This window comes from Aulonocara sp. 'chitande type north' Nkhata Bay, linkage group LG15, assembly GCF_057382095.1.
Source record: "Aulonocara sp. 'chitande type north' Nkhata Bay isolate Kocher_YH1m ecotype deep benthic linkage group LG15, A_spYH_male_GT1.1, whole genome shotgun sequence".
NCBI classification, from domain to species: domain Eukaryota; kingdom Metazoa; phylum Chordata; class Actinopteri; order Cichliformes; family Cichlidae; genus Aulonocara; species Aulonocara sp. 'chitande type north' Nkhata Bay.
In genome coordinates this window covers 7,146,846-7,166,616 of record NC_141358.1, presented here as the reverse complement: position 1 = coordinate 7,166,616, position 19,771 = coordinate 7,146,846, and the positions used below count along the sequence as shown (strand labels likewise).

Sequence of the window (19,771 nt, the reverse complement as noted above, 5' to 3'; positions counted from 1 at the left end):
TGAGTGTAAGTGGGCTAATTTCTCTCTGGAGAAATATTGAATCAGGGGTTTACAATATTTAAAGGATGAAAATTGAGCTGTAAAGAGTTTAACGGCATTCAGGGACCGCTGATGTTTTGAACATTTAAGAGTTTCGTTGGATGGATTATTATTATTATTTATTTATTTATTTATTTTTTACTCCTCTGGTTTGTAGAAGCCACAAGGACGGGTAGGTCCGCTGAATCTTATCTGCCTTGCATTTGTTGAAAGACACATGCCAAACATTCGAGTGCAGGGACCATGGAAAAATGCTTTTTTTTGGAATTACTTGGGTAGTGGTTCATTGTTTGATGGCACTAAGCAGATAATTTAGATTTCCTCCCCTTCTTTCTCATCTTTTGTTACAAGTTGCGTTTTTATGGCTGTCGCTACTGCTTTAAAAGCAGTGATCAGTGTCCTTATTTGACTGGAAGCACAACAATTATGGGTACGCTAGGGAAATAAAACAGTAAAAACAAACAAGCCTTAATTATACTAAAGGCTCTCACTGTTAATGCTTAAGTCTTCCCGTGTGGTAATATTGGCACATCCGCCTGGCTCTGTTTCTAATAATTGATTTAATTTAATATAGACTACCTCTCTTCCTGTACACGCCTCCTCCTCTGTAATTCCTTGTAAGAAGGGAAGATATGAGTGTCTGTTATACTGGAGCATCTGTGTAAGGCCTTCGATTTAGTGCTATATAGCGCCATCTCATAAAACAGAGGTATTGCCAATTTTGGTGTGACCAGCATAATTTATACTTAAGTAACTCTGTGTTTACAAGGGAGGAAAACATAATTGTACAAAAATAAAAATGTAAACAATTTTCATGTAATCATAAATGTCTTGGGCAGTTTCTCATTCAAGTTTTTTTTCTTCTTGTGCACCTTTCACTGCTTTCAGAGACACTTTTAAATCGCAACCTGGAAATCTTTTTGCATGAACATTTCTAGAGCACACTTTAGGATCCTTTCACACCTGCAGTTTTTAGTCCCTTTCAAATTGAGCTCTGGTTCATTTGAGCAGGTGTGAACACTCAGGTGCTCACCAAAAGAACAGCACCAAGACCATGTACTCCAAGGCAATCCAACCTTAATCTGAAACAGCTACTAGGGGTTTGTTGCAAGACTGAGCTAAGAAAAACTTTCCGTAGCCATGTGTGCTGTGTATTCTGGGATGTGGCAAGGGACTATAGTACACTATAAGTATACACAGTATACTTCTTAATAGTACAGAACTTAGCATCTTCTTCCTCTATTTATTTTTGTTGCTCCCGCCTCAGACACATCTGGCCAATAAGCCGATTGAACATTCACACATTGTTTGTAGTGACGCCTTTAGGTTCGCGTGGAGATCACTTGGATTTTTCTCTGTGAAAAGAAACCAAGTCACAGGGAAAAGCTACAAGTTTCCAAACTTATCAACTGATTCGGACCAGAGTAAGCAAACTATTGGTGTGAAACTTCTCCTTCAAGCTGACCTGATTTTTGTGTGGCAAAGTGGGTCTCTGGCTTTGACCCAGCATGTTTCAGTTGAGGTCCACAGTTCAATCGCAGTCAATCCAGCGACACCAAGTTGTGCCACAATTTAAGTTGTGCTCTGTGAATTTGTTCCCTAGGATGAAAATGTCTTGAAGCATGTAAACCTTGCAGTGGGAACCAGAGATGGGCAGTAACGCATTACTTGGAGAGTAACGCGTTACTGTAATCTGATTACTTTTTTCAAGTAACGAGTAAAGTAAGGGATTACTATTGCAAAAACGGTAATTAGATTACCGTTACTTTCCCGTAGGAACACTGCGTTACTAAAACCGTGATTTTTTTTTTGCAAGAATGTCTCATGACAGTGACGTAAGCGAGTGCGACGTTCGTGACAACAGCTGTGTGCAGATCAACAATGGATCATATATCGAGTACGGGAGAGAGTATGAGCGTGCAGCGTTTAAAACGTGGAAGTACTGACCTTACTTTGAGTTTGATTCCATAAAAAGTGACAAAAACATTAGTGTCCGTTGTGCGTGGGAAGAAAACTTCTTTTTACACCGAAAAAACCCCTAAACAAGCTCCGAGTGCGCAACGACTTAAATTCAAATTCAAATTCAAATTCAAATTTTTATTTGTCACGTACACAGTCATACACAGTACGATATGTAGTGAAATGCTTGGACAACTGCTCGTGACCTAAAGAAAACAAAAAAGGAAAAGGCTATGAATAAGATAGGAAATAAATATGAAAAATTAAAAAGGGTAAATTTAACTAGGAAGGAATAAAATATAAATTAAGGTTAAAAATGAAATAACTGTACAACACAAATTAGAATGAAGGGTAAATTTAACTGGGAAGAATAAGATAAAGAGAAATATATAAATTAAAGTTGAAAATAAAATAACTGTACAACAAAATACACAATATAGAACTATATAAGAATGTATGAAGAAATCTAAATATAAATAAATATATACACAATAACAGCAGCTGTACAAGTATTAACCGGAAATGAAAAATATAGTGACCAGTGTTGTGCAAAACCAAAGTCCAGAAAGTCCAGTGTGTGTGTAAGAACTGTATGTGTGGGTCAGTACTGTGTGGTGGTGTGATTGAGAGACCGTATCGCCTGCGGGAAGAAGCTCCTCCTCAGTCTCTCTGTGTTGGTCTTCAGGGAGCGGAATCGCTTTCCTGACCTCAGCAGAGAGAACAGTCCGTTGTTGGGATGGCTGAGGTCCTTCACGATCTTCCTGGCCTTGGTCCAGCACCGCCTGCTGTAGATTGAGTGCAGGTCAGGGAGCTCGGAGCGGATGGTGCGCTCAGCTGACCGCACAACCCTCTCTAGAGCTCGTCTGTCCTGCATGGTGCTGTTCCCGAACCAGGTTAAGATGTTTCCCGCCAGGATGCTCTCTATGGTGCACGAGTAAAAGTTAATGGGAAATTCACAGAGAAACTCGCGGATTCTTCACCTGACCGCTGTGGCACACCTGCACCAGAGCACACCTCCGCCTACCCCACTCCTGCTTTACAGGTGAAAATATTTATATTCTGCTGTGTTTTACTTGCATCTATTTGAAAATCAGAATCAGAATACTTTATTGATCCCTGGGGGAAATTATTTTTTGTTACAGTGCTCCATTTTAAACCAACATTAAGACAAGACAGACAATACGCTAACTAAGAATAGTACAATATATACATATATATACATACATACATACATAAGTCACTTATAAATAAATAGTTGGAAAAGAAACATGTGTAGCTGTAGCAGCAAACAGTGTGTTAAGTGGATGCGTTGTACAGGGAGATGGCCACAGGCAGGAATGATTTCCTGTGTCGTTCAGTGGTGCTTTTCGGTAATCTCAGTCTCTCACTGAATGAGCTCCTGTGACTGACCAACATGTCATGGAGTGGGTGGGAGGTGTTATCCAACATTGTCTTTATCTTGGACAGCATCCGCCTCTCCGACACCACCTTGAGGGAGTCCAGCTCCATCCCCACAACATTGCTGGCCTTACGGATCAGTTTATTAAGTCTGTTGGCATCTGCGACCCTCAGCCTGCTCCCCCAGCATGCAACAGCATAGAGGATCGCACTGGCCACAACAGACTCATAGAAAATCCTCAGCATTTTCTGGCAGATGTTGAAGGACCTCAGTCGCCTCAAAAAATAGAGACGACTCTGGCCCTTCCTGTAAAGTGCTGTGGTGTTTTTAGCCCAGTCCAGTTTATTGTCAATGTGTACTCCAAGGTATTTATAGTCCTCCACAATGTCAACACTGACCCCCTGGATTGAAACAGGGGTCAAGTGTTTCCTGGTCTTCCTGAAGTCCACGATCAGTTCCTTGGTCTTTGCCACGTTGAGCTGCAGATGATTCTGCTCACACCACGTGACAAAGGAGTCGACCACAGCCCGGTACTCTGTCTCATCATCCCTGCTGATGCATCCAACCACCGCAGAGTCATCAGAAAACTTCTGAAGATGGCAGGTCTCTGTGCAGTGGCTGAAGTCTGTGGTGTAGAGGGTGAAGAGGAAGGGGGAGAGGACAGTCCCCTGTGGTGCCCCTGTGTTGCTAATCACCTTGTCAGACACACACTGTGGGAGACGTACATATTGTGGTCTTCCTGTCAGGTAATCAACAATCCAGGACACCAGAGAAGCATCCACCTGCATCGCTGCTAACTTATCACCCAGGAGGGTCGGCCTGATGGTGTTGAAAGCACTGGAAAAGTCAAAAAACATGACCCTCACAGTGCTCGCCGGCTGGTCCAGATGGGTGTAGACACGATTGAGCAGGTAGATGATGGCGTCCTCTGTTCCGAGACGAGGCTGATAAGCGAACTGAAGGGGATCCAGATGTGGTCTTACTATAGGTCGCAGCTGGTCCAGGATGAGCCTTTCCAGGGTCTTCATGATGTGGGAGGTCAGTGCCACGGGCCTGTAATCCTGGGGGCCACTGGGACGTGGCGTCTTTGGTACAGGGACAAGGCATGATGTCTTCCACACCACCGGGACCCTCTGCAGACTCAGACTCAGCATAAACAGTTTATGAAAGACTCCACACAGCTGGGGGGCACAGGTCTTGAGGACAAGGGGACTCACTCCGTCTGGTCCAGCAGACTTGCCTGAGTGAAGTCTCCTCATTTGCATCTCAACCTGGTATTGAGTGAAGGTGATGGGTGGGGGAGGGGTGTCAGGAATCTCACAGGAGGCAACATGTGAAGAGAGAGGCTGGCACAGTGGTGTGGCTCTGGATTCCAGGCTGACTGCAGGTGAGGTTGTGGGGGTGGGAGCAGACACTGTGGTGTCGAATCTATTGAAAAACAGATTCAACTCGTCGGCTCTATTCTCACCTCCCTCAGCTCCCCTGCTGTTGGTTGGCCTGAATCCAGTGATGGTCTTCATGCCCCTCCACACCTCTCTCATGCTGTTCTGCTGGAGTTTCCACTCCAGCTTCCTCCTGTAATTGTCCTTAGCCTCTCTGATCTTGTCCTTTAGTAACACCTGGATCTTCCTCACCTCCTCTTTGTTGCCCCCTCTGAAAGCCCTCTTCTTGTTGTTGAGGAGGGCTTTGATGTCCTTAGTCACCCACGGCTTGTTATTTGGGTAACAATGAACAGTCTGAGCTGGAACAATGGAGTCGGTGCAGAAAGTTATGTAGCCTGTGATACACTCAGTAAGCCCATTGATGTCCTCGGCGTGAGGCTCACAGAGTGTTTCCCAGTCGGTCACCTCGAAACAGCCCTGTAGTTCCGCTATTGCCTCCTCTGACCACCTCCTAACAGTCCTGGTGGTCACAGGTTCCCTCCTCACAATTGGCACATAGCGGGGGGTGAGGTGAATCAGGTTATGATCTGACCTACCAAGTGGGGGGAGGGAGGAGGAGCTGTATGCATCCTTGACGTTAGCATACAGTAAGTCTAAAGTTTTCTCTCCCCTGGTGGGACAGTCCACATATTGTTTGAATGTTGGTAGTGTATTGTCCAGTGATACATGGTTGAAGTCACCCGAGATCACAATAAAGGCACTCGGGTGCTGAGTCTGTAGCCGAGCTATGGCAGAGTGGATAGTAAACGCAAAAATATTTTATTTTATGCGCTGGAATGTGCAGAAAATAGGTTTAAATGTTAAACTACTTTCTTCAAGTCAGAGAATGTTGCATATAATTTAATTTTTGCTTGATGCATAAAGTTAAAAGATTAAAACTGATAAAACAAGTTTAAAAAAGAGACATTTCCATTTGATTCCATTTTGTATGATGGATTATGTAGAAAAAGTAGAATTGGGCTGACAGATCTATCGCTTTATTACCTATTCAGGTTGTAAATCGTGTTTTTAAAAAGTAGCTAAGTAACTAAGTAATTAATTACTTTTGAAAATAATTAATCAGTAAAGTAACGGGATTACTTTTTTGAGGAAGTAATCAGTAATTAGTTACTGATCAGTAATTAGTTACTGATTACTTTTTTCAAGTAACTTGACCAACACTGGTGGGAACCTAGAAGAATACCATCGACTCGCCAGATTTACCTCTCTTCAAGTTCCCCTGAAATAAAAATCCAGTTAAAGGATCACCAGTTTGACACACTGGAGAAAAACGACTATTAATCAAAGAGGAAGTTTAAAGGCAGCGAACGAGCAATGCTAAAGCTGAACCATAGGGACTACTGAGGTTGACCTTGAAGGGGAGTTCAGCCCGATTTAAATCAGGCATTGTACACAGTCAGATTACACAATATTAGTCCAATGATCGCAGAACAGTAAAACAGATGCTTGTTTTATTGCATGCTGTGTTACTACTAGAAGTAAACTATAAGACAACTGTCCATCATCTGGGAACAACATCATTTTCTCAGCTAGTCTGACAAATTCTGCAGAGTGTCATAGTCCCGACGAATACCATGAGAATATGTTGACGAGGAAGAGCGCGGACGTTGACAGTGCTGCCATGATTAACACCCCCTTCACAATCACCTTTGTCCTTCATGCACACTATGAAAATCCAAGCTGTCGTATGAGGGTCTAGTCTTGTCTCATGGCCAAGTAGCAGTTTCTTGACTCTCACTGCTGTATCTGACATCTTGAAAGAAAAAAAATCATGTACTATGATCCTGGAATTACACATTATACCAGATAACAAGGCTCCAGCATCAAGCAGGCCCTGCCAGGAATTTTTCAGATGTTAAAAAAGAACGGTAAAGCTTATGTGCGGCACACAGGTATGTTATCTCAGGTCGACATATGAATCTGTAGGGAGCGCAGCAAACTATAAGCACCTGACAATTTGCAGTAGTGAACGCTAAGAGGATAGCAGGTGTGTTGGAGCAAGATAAAGGAGATGAGAATAGAGAAGGAGAAAGGAATCAAATAATCCGGCCAAATAGATGGGAGGATGGAAGCACAGCAGAAAGAGATTGAAAAGGAGAGAGCAAGAAATAAGTGAGATTAATCGAGAACGATAAATGAGTGTGGGAAGAGAATGGAAAGGCAGAGGAGAGAGGAACGGGCTTGCACAATCAGTAGAATTAAATAGATCGTGCGGATGGAAAGGGCAGATAGGTAGGCCAGACAGATGGTGAGAGAAAATTGGAGATGTGAGTGAAGATGACATTAAACAGACAACCGAATTGAAGCTTGATTTAAAAGGCGAGGTGGAGGAGGCTCGGTCGAGCTAAGGAGACACTGCAATGACAAGAGGGACTGGCAAAAGATGCACAACTGGGTAGTGGCTTTCAAAAAAAATTAAAAGAATGCTTTTTAATCAGAGTTTAGCATCAAGTCAATTAAATGTCTCAGATACAAATCTACTTAATCAAGTTGGAGAAACAGGAACAGAATTGGTTTTACAGGTGGAGGCCACTGACAATTTTTTTTCCTTTCTCATCTTTTCTGACTGTTTTTCACCTGTTTTGCATTTGGCTAGGGTCAGTGTGACTACTGGTAGCATGAGGTGATCCCGGGACCCTGCAGAGGCTGTACAGGTAGTCAATCTCCTCCAGGATGACACATCATTACTTCATAAGCATGGAGTCTCAAGAGCACGGAGAGGTGCCAGAACACAGGCAGTTAGTCGAGGAGAACTGGACAAGGCTGCGAAAAGTTCTTAACCCATCAACAGGACCAGTATCTGCTCCTTTGTGAAAGGAGGAACAGGATGAGCACTGCTAGAACTACAAAATGATCTGCAGGACACTGGTGGACATCTCTCTGACCAGACAATCAGAAACAGACTTCATGAGGGTGGACTGATGTCTGAATGTCCGCTAGTGAACCTGGCTGTGTCAAGCCTGTTTGCCACAGAATACCAGACCTGGCAGGTCGACCACTGGCGTCCTGTGCTTTTCACAAATGAGAGAAGGTTCACGCTGAGCACATGTGACAGACGAGAAAGCGTTTGGAGACTGTAACATCGTTCAGCATGACCGGTTTGGTGGTGGGTCAGTGATGGTCTGGTGAAGCATGTCCATGTAGGGACGCACATTCCTCCACAGCCTAGGCAACGGCACCCTGCCTGCCATTAGGTATCAGGATGGAATCCTTGGGCCTTCTGTCAGATTCTAACCTGGCTTCATCTTGGTGCTCTACAATGTCTGGCTTTATTTGGCAAGAATATGTAGATAGTTCCTGGAGAATGAAGGAATTGATACCACTGATTGCAATAGAACACCTCTGGGACATGATGTTTGATTCAATCCAACAACACCAGGCTGCTGATTTCTTCATATGCATGTGTACTTGTGAAATATTCAAGATTAAAATACAAAAGAGAATTGTGTTACTTACCTAGATATTACCATAATACTTACCATAATTTATGTCTTTCTGGTGCATATCCAATTGCCAGAACCATGTTACTACATGTTACTTTGGGGGAAAAAACATTACCAAAATGACATTTGCAAACAACCTGAGGGTTTCACATAGTAGTATTGTATGATTGAGTGAAAGAAGCTCCACCAGCCTGTGAATGAGTAAATACAGATCCCAGCTCAATGGACAGTTTGTTTATTGGAGTGTGAGTGAACGCTGATGGAGCGAGCACGTGAAAAATGCTACTTTACATTAGTTTCACCAAATTGATTCAACACAACAAACAATCGAACATCATAACAAGGCCCGTGTGTGGGAGAGGGATGTGCTACTTTAGACGAGCAAACAGGCTACATTATAGCAGCCAAAGTAAAGTGAATTTATGTGGTGTTTTCTGTCTAAATAAAACAGACAATTAGAAAAACCTCATCTGTCGGTACTGTGGAAAGACCACATTATCCACTAAAAAGCCCATTTGGTTTTGTGTTCAGTCTTGGCTGAAATGTGCAATGCAGATGAGTAATCTTTTTTTTTTTTCCTTTTTAGGTTGATAAGTAGTTTGAGTTTTTATGGTAAAAATCCTACCTCGTGGCGACCGCGCCAGGAGAGCAGTAATCTGTAAATCTGCACCTCTGTGCTGAATAGTTCTCATCTTCTTTGCAGTGAAAGATGATTTATAATTTACCTTCCTGTAGCTTTAGTTTACCTTAGCAGCAATAAGATAACTTTCAGTTTGTTCATACTGAATAGATGGAGAGGTGTTGGTTTGATTTACGTATTTGAAATGCCAAATTATGTGACCAAATGTTTATAGTAATGCTACATAAATAAGTATTGGTTGATTTTATTGAAATGCCAGGTGTGTTACACAGTCTTACATAACTGTGGGCACGTGTATAGATAATCACATAGCATTGATAACAACAGGCTCTCAATAGGGCTCGGTTATCTAAAGTATGCAGTTGTCTTGTTTGCTTTGTGTGCATAACCTGTCTTGTGACAAAGTGCTGAGGCACCATGAGTTCAGATCAGCTAAACAAAGTCCACACTGTGTCTTTTTCTTTTCTTTTTTTTAGCTATCGCTGTGTGTGCACTGTGAGGCTTAAATGGAAGAGTACTTAAGATACCACCAATAACCCCAACTGTTTTTATGGTTTAACATGCGGAGAATAAATGTGTTCTTCTGGGATAAAACGTCCTCACATCGCTTTTTGTTTGCATAAGTAACCCTGTAGCTAACCCTGAACATCTGACATTAAAAAGCCCAAAATCAATACCAAGCGTTGCGTGTACACATACTGTATTGTTATGGTGTAACTGATACTCAATAGAAATCAAGGCAAATCAATAAAAACACCTCCTCACAGCTGCGAGTGTGTTTGTGTGAAACGTGGCAGCTGTGAGCTGAATTCTTCTGATAGAAAAAGGGCTCCACTGTCTACTTATGCAGCTGAGCTCAGCTTATAAAGCTCCACAATGCACATGGTTTACATGTGTGTGTGTGTGTGTGTGTGTGTGTGTGTGTGTGTGTGTGTCCTTTAACACATCTCCCCTTACCCTTAGCTCTTGTGTGTAATCCACCATTAATGCTGGAGGGTAGAGGTGTGCTTTTAACAATCACTTGCAGCTAGAAAAACGCGTCCCTGGAACTGGTGGAGAGTAATTTATTACTCAACTCCCTGCTCTGAAGGGAGTTGTTGAGGACACTTGAATGCACCCTTATGTTTTTATAAGTCGTGTGTCGTGTGTGTAATCACTCTCCTTCATGAATCCTCATTGTTTCACACAGTCGTCTGCGTAGCAGCAAAGTGCTTCCAACAAAGACGGCTAGAAATTTTAGCTTAACACTTGTTTGCCTGTAATTTGACTTTGCTTTTGTTGTTTTTTTTTTCCCCCCCATATTGATGTAAGTTACATTGACATAAGACTGAAAAACAAAATCAAAAATTCTTTGAATATGGAAGCCACAGCCGTGAAGACCAACAGAACAGTTGGTGAGGCCCTGGCAGCCTCCGGTTGCTGGAGAAAAATGTTTATAGATTTTCATGGTCACCTGTAGTTTCCATGGAAGATGCGCACGTGATTTCAAACACTTACTAACTAACCACAGAGTGGTATTGCAACTTGAAAACATGCAAGGGGAGGTGTTGGTGTTTGACCCATCCAGTTGAGACCTTAAGTTTAGGGAGAATGAGGCTCCTCACTCACCTTATTTAAATTTGTCTGATGTACCTCTGAAAATAGACTCCTTGTGCACCTCTGGATGGTTTCTGGATCTGTGGTGCACACTGAATCGGTTTCCTTATTTTAAACAAACAACTCTTTAACTTTAATTTCATTGTGGAGTATAGGGTGAAGTTGTAGAAAGGAAAATCTGGCAGGTGAAGCTGGTGGTGAACAAGGATTGTGTTGGCAAGGCTTAAAAGATACATAACACACGTACTGGCACACAGCACAGATCATGCAGCGTGATACTCGTGCTCCTGGTTGTAATCTTACCTTGATTACAGCTGTTTGGTCTCTGCCTTATACCTGGAGGCCCAGTTCTCATCACCATCCTCATGTAAAATTGATCCTTGCTTCTCTACTTTTTGCAGATTGCATGTTGGCTTGCAGAGCTAGAAAGTGGGATATACGTACGTGGATATAATTTCTTCAGCAGCCCACCGTTTTGATTTAGGTGTGAGTTTCCACAGAGAAAGTGTTACAGGGATCATGCGCGTCCATATTTTGTGTTTTGTGCCCTGAGAACAACTTCATTAAAACAGGCACAATCTGATGGTCTGTTTTGACTCTGTTGGTCATTATCATAATCCATTTTCACAGATGGATGAAGCAAAACATTTTTTTTCTTTGCTGGAATAGTTGCAATGCCTGCAATGCCTGAGCTCCATCTGCGATCCTTCTTTGAGGTCAGTGCCTTTGAATGTAGGACCTCACGCTCACCTGAAAGAGGAGCAGGAACATCTGCATTTTTAGGCACCATAATGCACATTACATCATCGCTGTCGAGCAGCTTTCTTTTTATAAATATTGAAAAACCTGCTGACATCATCGAGCTGGATTAAGCCAAGACCAAGAGATGTACTCGTTAAAGATAAGCACAAGAAACCAATCAATTCACAGACGATACTTTTCACTTATCACTCCTAACAGATGTCACGGCACATAAATCTGCATGCACCTCAGTTCAATACATTTTTTTAGTATAGAAGAAACAGGAAATCTATACACAGTAATGTAAAAATGATGTTTTTACCATTTATAAGGAATATAAATATTAATAAGTGTCTGAAAGGCCAAAAGTCTTAACCATAATAGCATGGAAATGCTGGCATAGGAAAGAAATGGAAAAAGAAATCTCAATAGTACACGTAATAGTACATCTTCTCCAGTTAAAGAGTTACTGTCAATGATGAAACACTACCTAAGTTAGTTTACATTTCTTCAGTATTGAACAGCAGAAATTCAAACTTTTTAAAATTATGACAAATTGCAAAATGCTTAGCAGCGTCTCTAATAAAACCTCTGTAACTTCGCTTCAGCAGCATCAGGTAATGTTCATATGCTGAGTCATGTTTTCTTCCGTTTTTGTTCTACTGCAGAATATTTTTAAGGTTATCTGCTATAAAAAGCCAGGCCAGGAAAATCTCCTTCATATTTTTCTGTTTTATCCTCAGTTACTTTGATACGAAGGCATCTGCTGTGATGCTTACACCTCTGATGAAGTCTCACAAGTGTCAGTACTGATAAATGATCAGAATTATAATATTTCTAACTGTCTTAGGTAGAGCTGGGCAATATGACGATATATATCGTGTGGACGATAGAAAAGTGTCTATCGTGCCATTTGTCTTCTATCGTTTCTAACCTAATTTTATAAATTATTACATAAAATATATCATTAACACTTTAAAGCCGGTCGGAGTGGGCACGCTCCGTTTTGCCTAATTATTTTTAAATCCCTGTATAACTGGAACCATGTAAGCTAGGGCAATAATTTTTTTTGCATATGAAACCGGAGGAGTTCTACTTACATCTTGGGGCGATCGTGGAGTTCGCCTTGTAATCGGAAGGTTGCCGGTTCGAGCCCCGGCTTGGACAGTCTTGGTCGTTGTGTCCTCGGGCAAGACTCTTCACCCGTTGCCTACTGGTGGTGGTCAGAGGGCCCGGTGGCGCCGGTGTCCGGCAGCCTCGCCTCTCTCAGTGCGACCCAGGGCGGCTGTGGCTACAGTGTAGCTTGCCATCACCAGTGTGTGAATGTGTGTGTGAATGGGTGGATGACTGAATGTGTAAAGTGCTTTGGGGTCCTTAGGGACTAGAAAAGTGCTATACAAATACAGGCCATTTCAATCTTATGCTACCAGCTTGTCCTAGGTCACAGTTTCCTTCCACATATAGCTTTGCAAAAATTGCATAAAAAGCACTTGCAGCAACAAAAACATAATATTCTAGAAACACGCTTTTCCGATCAGCTTTTCATAACACTTCCTATGTTGGAAGTGTTGTTGTTGGTCAGCGTGAACTATCGCATGTCCGCCATTACCTGCCCGGAACCGGAAGTGACGTCATTTTTGTGGAAAATGTAGATTTGTTTTGTTTTTAACCTTCAGGGCCTTATAAGCCTATACTGGTGTTTTTAAAAGTTATGTTTGACTTTATGCTTTTCTGTATCATTTCTTGGATGCTTAGAACTCAAATTACACTGTTGGAAATCGTTTATTTTGATGTACATGCTGTTTTTTTGCAGCAAGTTGGGAAAAGAAAAACTATAGCCAGCCGAAGATACAGCAGTCTTTCACACAAGGCTCTTATGAGAAAACGTCCAAGCGCCATAAACAAACCACAGGAGCCGTCTCGCGTTACATTTGTAAATTCATGGCCCCTGTTTATGTAGTTGAGAAGGACAGCTTTCGTGACCTCGTCAAAGTCCTTGATCTGAGGTACGTTATGCCCGGTCGTAAGCACTTCAGTAAAGTCGAGTTGCCTCGCTTATATGACGCATGCCGGGCCAAAGTAGAGAAGGATGTTTGCAGTGTTGTGCATTATGCTTTGACGACTGACCTATGAACGAGCAGAGATACGCAGCCCTACATGAGCATAACCATCCATTTCATTAACAAAGACTGCACCCTCTGCGCTCGCTGTTTACAGACTGCGTACTTTCCATATGACCACAGGTCAGGTGGTATATTGTGATATATATCGTTATCGTGATATAAAATAATTCATATCGTGATAAATATTTCTTCCATATTGCCCAGCACTAGTCTTAGGCAAAATTTACCAGATTCAAATCTAATTCAATTGAATCGAATCGGGACCTTGTGAATCTGAATCGAATCGATTCTAGAAATCAGTGACAATACTCAGCCCTACATGTGAGCACAAAAAAGCCTAAGAAGTGGTTTCCTTTGAAATTTTGACTGCCTGACACACCAGTTTAACAGAAATGTAGATCATTCTTGTAACTCTTCAGGAACTACACAGTATTGTGTAATAAAATATAAAATTAGAAAATATTTTGTGTTTTGGGTCTAGCCCTAGTCTTCCTCATGTGGATTCGGTCTGGCTGTACTCGGTGATGTGCTTTAACCTCAAATGGTGAAACGTTTGTTGTTTCCACTGTTAGCAGGATCAGTTTTCCTGCATCATTTACAAAGAACTGTGCTTTGTTGGATTTTCTTTAGTTTTTAGGTGCTAACACTGCTCTCGCTGTCAGACATGCCTGCCAGTATGGCCCAGCCCTATCTGCTAACTGTATTTCCAGTAATTGACATGCTTATTTCCAATTAAATTTATATCCAGGTTGGATAATGATCGATTGCATCTCTAATAATAAGGAGTAGTCTATGTCGTCTAGAGCGCATTTACCTGATTTTACAAATAATAACGAAAAAATTAAGACAACTGTCACCAGACAACAAACAAAATAAAGCAAATATTTACCTGCAAAAATTGAGAAACCATGACAAGCTTTTTTTCCAAACCATTTTTTGTTTAGCATTTGAAAATCACTTATTGCCAACTAACTTGCTGTAAAGATGTTAAAAAGAAGACATTAACAGCTCAGCACCCCCAGTCAGGCTCATTGAGATCCCGGATGTAAATGCCACACTGAATTACTAGTCATTACATCTGAATGACTGCAACCTTCACAATAAGAGAGTGGATATATATAGGAAGCTGATGATAATCTCCTTATGTGCCTTTCCTTGACCCTCATCTTGGGACGTCGGTGTTTAGCCCTGACTATTGTTTTAGTCATAATCCACACTTGAGTCCAGAATTTTTACTTTTTTTTTTTTATCTGTAATGTATGTTATCCTCTTTATTTCACCACGTCCTAATTCCATTCCAGACCTCATAAATTACACAGATAAACCCAGTAGCAGGCTGCAGCTGCCGGCTGTTCAACAATCATTATTCAAGCTACAGTGACGAGAGGAGGCGGAGCTTGTAGGCACCCGACCCCTCCACACACAAACACAGAGCGATGTCCGCCGTCTCCTCATACGCACTGCTCCCTTTTCCACATCCGAAGGCTCGCTCAGTGTCTTCTCACTGAAGCCTGCTCATACATGCAGCCCTCCTCCTCTGTCCTCATCTAGTTTCACACACATGCACTCTTTATCTTTACTCATGCACGCCCCTCCCCTGCTTTGCTCACTTCAAACCAAAATCACTCTTTATTTGTTCTGTCTTTTTGTCTCCTACACATGAACCGTCCAGCTCTCCCATTCTCTTCTCTTTCTCTCTCCTCCCTCTTTCCCTATCTCTCTCCCTCTCTCTGATACACACCCCCCTCCTCCCTGTGTTAGTGCAAAGTAGAGCAAGAGCAAGGAATCACTCGTTCATTTTTTTCCAGCGTCTGCTGTCTTTCTCTGTCTTCTTCGGGCTGCACGGACGGAGAGCGAGGGTTTTTTGGGGGTTTTTCTTGTTTGGTTGCTTTCATCCTCACTGGGTTTGTCTGCCCTTTGGGAGGGGAGGAGAACAAGTGACACAGAGGGCAAGACGGGAGGAGAAGCGGGGCTCTCCCTCCATCCGTCAGGCTTAGAACAAGGGGCTGAGGAAAAAGAGGGGTAACAGTAGGGCGAGGGGAACAGGAGGAGAGGGAAGGAGGCGCCATGGGTCAACTGTGCTGCTTCCCTTTCTCCCAAGCCGAGGAGAAAATCAGTAAGTGCCTCCTGCTCCTGTCTCCATGCGTGGGTGTGTGTTGTTGGAGAAACCAATCGGATTGATACTCAGCGGTGCTGCTTTTTTGGAAAAGACTGCATGTGTGCAGTGTAGGAAGATACTGCACATCGTATATGTGTGTGTGCGTAGTGCTTTGTGTCAGCTGAGTGTGTGCGCACAGCTACATACATGTCAGTGTGTGACCTACACATGGACAAGGAGTGTCTGTGAGAGAGCAGCATCATGTCACAGCATTTGTGTGCAGATTAGTGTTGTGTATGTTTGAGCGTTTGTAGACGAGTGGTCCTATTTCAGCTGTGTAATTCTGTGTCATCAGTGTGTAATTAATCAGTGGCCGAGCAGAGCCACTGATTAAGCTTCAGATGAAACACTTTGTGAATAGGTTGTGCAAAACGTGTCTGTAGAAAGCTGCTCTGTGGCTTTGCATTAGTGTTTATTTTTTATTGTTTGTTTGGCTGTTTGTTTTCGGTGTTGCTGCTTCTGATAAGCAGTTCCTTAATTTCTTGTGCATGTGCATTATTTTGCACACGAGCCAAACAAAACGGGGCTAAACTGTGACTACTACTTACTACTCCACCTCTATTATATTACATAGCAGTGGTCTTTCATAAATATAAAGTTATTAAATAAATAAGCAAAGGAGCTTTTTGCTTTTGTGCTTGCCTTTAAGTTTATATTTCTTATTTAATCGTATAAATTATACTCATAATACCTATGAGTATGTTCTTTTATTAACTTTTGCTGCTTTGCTTTAACATAATGGACTAAAGAAGCTAAAGATCCTGTCACACTGACGCACTTTTTCAATAATGCTCCTTGAAGTTAGATCTACTCATCCCCCTTCACAGCTGTTCTAAAATATTTCATTACTCTGTGGTTTTTATTTGATTGTTTTAAACTCGATGCCCGATATTTCACTGAAACTCTCGGTCTGCGGTCAGCGTATCAGCTGGCCGAGCTACAATTTTGGGCATAATTGGCTCCAATGTCATTGCCATATGTGCACGTCTTAAAACTCAGATTCAAGTTGGGCACAAAGAAAGTTTCGACCTTTTAGCAGACAAATACGAAAACGCTCATCTCACAGTCAAGCTCTGCAAGTCACGCTGCGCAGTGAAGGTCAAATATCCAACTGAGGGGAACAATAAGCAAAACGCTTTTCGAGTGGAGGGAGGGGCGGCTCTAAAATAACTTGTAAATGCCTCTTGGGTTATCATTCTGCATTCGTTTAATCGTCATGTGCCATGGATTAGCCAGTTAACGTGTCTTCTGGAAGATGTTTTTTTTGTTTTTCGAGCACCACTGTTATCTAATGCACGGGGTCGTTGCACAATATCTGCGGTCGGTTAAAGGAAAATTCAAATGAATAAATAGTTAAAGTCAGGGGACAAATTTTCCACTAAGTGACAGCGACAAACAGAGGCTGCTCTTCATCAGCTTACATGAAATTAAATGAGCTCCAGAGGATAATTATGGGAGCAGTTTGTGGTTTGATTGCAGCCTTCCCTCTCATTGTTCTGCAGCAGCTGTATTGTTAGTTAATTTGGGTTTTGCATGAATGTGCAGCGTAGTTTTTGGGGCTGCTGCATGTCATAGGACATGAATTGCAATTATTACTCTCTTCCTCCAATATTATCAAAACACACACACACAATCTGTTGTGGAGGGTCATAGCATGTCACAACATTTAACGCAACATTAAAGAGTAGTGTTAAAGGTCAATACATCTCTTCTCTTAAACTGAATGCACACATGCTGCCACATATAGATTTGCTCTAGTTAAAGGAGGGTTTCGGTCAGTGTGAGGGTTTCTCTTTTCTCTTCGGTAAAATTGGATTTGCTACTTGTTTGTCTCAGTCCCAGTAATGAAATGAAAGTCGGTAAATTGAAATTGATCTAATGTAGATACTAATAGAAAAGCTAGTCTCTGTGTGAGGCTACGCTTACGTAGAAGGTAGATGATGCCTTCTACGACCTGTCAGTTAGATTAATAATTAAACAGAGATACAAAGTAATAAAATCGTCCACTGATTTATGGTCAGTTAAGGGTATGTTTGTGTGTGCAGGCCTTACATGAGGTCTTGATCGTGCTGATCATGAGGTCATAAAGACAGACTTTGACACCAGCTGAAATGGCTCGTCTGCAGAAGGGCTGTGGGTGTGTGTGTTTTCTTTTTTTGTAAGGGCAGAAATATTAAACTGGGCTGAGTGTGTTCTCCCCTCCTCTCTGTTTTCTCCCCGATGTGTCTCTTTGCTCTTTTCCCCGCTTGCAGCTGCATTGCTATAAACAGTCGAGCCACTGTGCCCTACTTCTGTGTGGAGAGAGAAGGATAGAGAAAAGGAAAGAGCGGCGCAGGGAATGAAAACTAATGAGGGAGAAAGGAGGGATTGGGCTTTAAGAGAAGTGGGAATATTGAGACAAAGACAGAGGCAAGTCGAGGGAGCCAACAAACGTGTGTGTATGTGTGTGTGCGTGTGTGTTCTGTAGGTCAGATGCTACCCCTGTGATGTGGTGACAGTTGCCCCTCGTGAGCGCAACAAGACACATGCGTACTTGTGTTCCTGCTGTGTATCTGTGTGTGAATAAAACACTGACCAACAAGACAGGGTGTCACACGGTGGTGTTGGCTGTCACTGCTGGTGAAACTTAGAAAATTGAAACAGTTGAATTAATTTCTTTATATGACTATAACTTTATGAATAATAGCCATTTTTTGTCATACCCATTAAAATGCCGTATGAGAGCTAGATGTGTTCTTACGGTTGTTATTTAGTTGAGTTTCCAGGCTCCAGTTGACTAGTATTGACCCTCGACTACGAAGTCACACGTCAGTCAACAGTATCCTGGGCTCTCATTGGTAGTCGCTTTAATCTCTCACCTGATAGTTCAGAAAAATTTATCTCAGGTCCACTCACTCTGTGTTGCCAGTGTTTTTTCACCCATAGTCCACTGAATTCAAGGAATGTCATTCACTTTGTATGATCACTAGTCATCGTTTTCAGTGTGCAAACAGCTTCACTGTTGCCTCAGCTCAACACAATCTGGCCATTCTCCTCTGACTTCTTGACATCAACAAGCCATTTTCACCCAGACATCCTGCTGCTCATTGGATCCTTTCTGTTTTTCAGAAAATTCTCTGTAAACTCTAGAGACTGTTGTGTGGGGAAATATCAGCAGTTTCTAAAATACTCAGAAACTGTTGTGCAGCTGTTGTTGGTGCCAACAACCATGCCGCATTCAAACTTACTTAAACCAGCTTTCTTTCTGACATGGAAAGGACAGGAGCAACACTCATGTCCTTTCAGTGCAGTTAATTTGTACCCATATCTTAGATTCTTTTCTTCTTCTAACAGTCTGGTAAAGGTAAACTTTATTCCTCACACAGCATGCTTGGGACAAGCTATTAACAGTCACACAGCCTCTATATGGATATCTGTTTTAGCTTTTCACCTGCATGATCTGTAACTAAAGAGCAGAAATGACCTTGATCGGACATCTTTCCCTGTTGCATGGGTTTGCACAACTGTGACGTCACAGAAGTGTTAAATATCCAGCTCTGTGTTTGTATTTGTGAGATGTGCTGATGAAGTCAGCAGGGACCACGTGCGGAAGAGGGGAAGCAAATCGACAACAAAGAGAAACAGAGAAAGGGAAGAGATGGATACAGCGCTGCTCATTTCACCTCTTTCCTCCCAGCCACTCCTCTGTGCTAAGATTTCTTCTTTTATTCTGGCGCCTCTCTGGTTTTACTCGTCCTTGTTGTATGGAAACATCAGGAAATGAAAGGATTTTTGAAATGATTACCTATCAGATGGGCTCAGGTGTTTATAGACGAAACAATCTGACTGAACTAACAACATACAGACAGCTGTAATTGATCAGACACACTCGGTAAGTGAAAAAGTAGGGAAACTCTCGAATTTAGTAACATCTCCTTTAGGAGCAACACCATGCCTCGCAGTTGGGGTAGGATGTTTGTGTTGGTCTGCTTTGACGTCTCTCTTCAACTGCAGACGTTCGACTTTTGTCTCGTGTGTCCACATAAAACGCTACTCCAAGAGTGTTGTGGAGCACTGAGATCATCTTTCACAAACTTAAAATATGCTGCAGATTTGGTTTTTGGGAACCAGCCTTCCTCTAACACCATTCAGTGTTTTCCTTATGATAGACACATGAACACGACTTTAGGAATTTGTTGATCTGTGCACGTTTTGGTGTCACCCATGGGTTTGGGGGTTTTATTTGGTTTTG

General features: G+C 42.2%; 1 protein-coding gene across 3 annotated transcripts in view; it reads left to right on the top strand.

The window, feature by feature from the left end:
- Positions 1-19,771, top strand: part of akap7 (A kinase (PRKA) anchor protein 7) — a 49,713-nt gene that overhangs the window by 16,696 nt on the left and 13,246 nt on the right. The window contains exon 10 of one of the 3 annotated variants that reach the window (XM_086263703.1): positions 7,436-9,688. The exons of the other annotated variants lie outside the window; for them this stretch is intronic. Coding sequence (XP_086119829.1) covers positions 7,436-7,446 — 11 coding nt within the window. The 3' untranslated portion in view covers positions 7,447-9,688. Of the gene's footprint in view, positions 1-7,435; positions 9,689-19,771 lie in introns of those variants that run through there. 3 annotated transcript variants of the gene reach the window in all.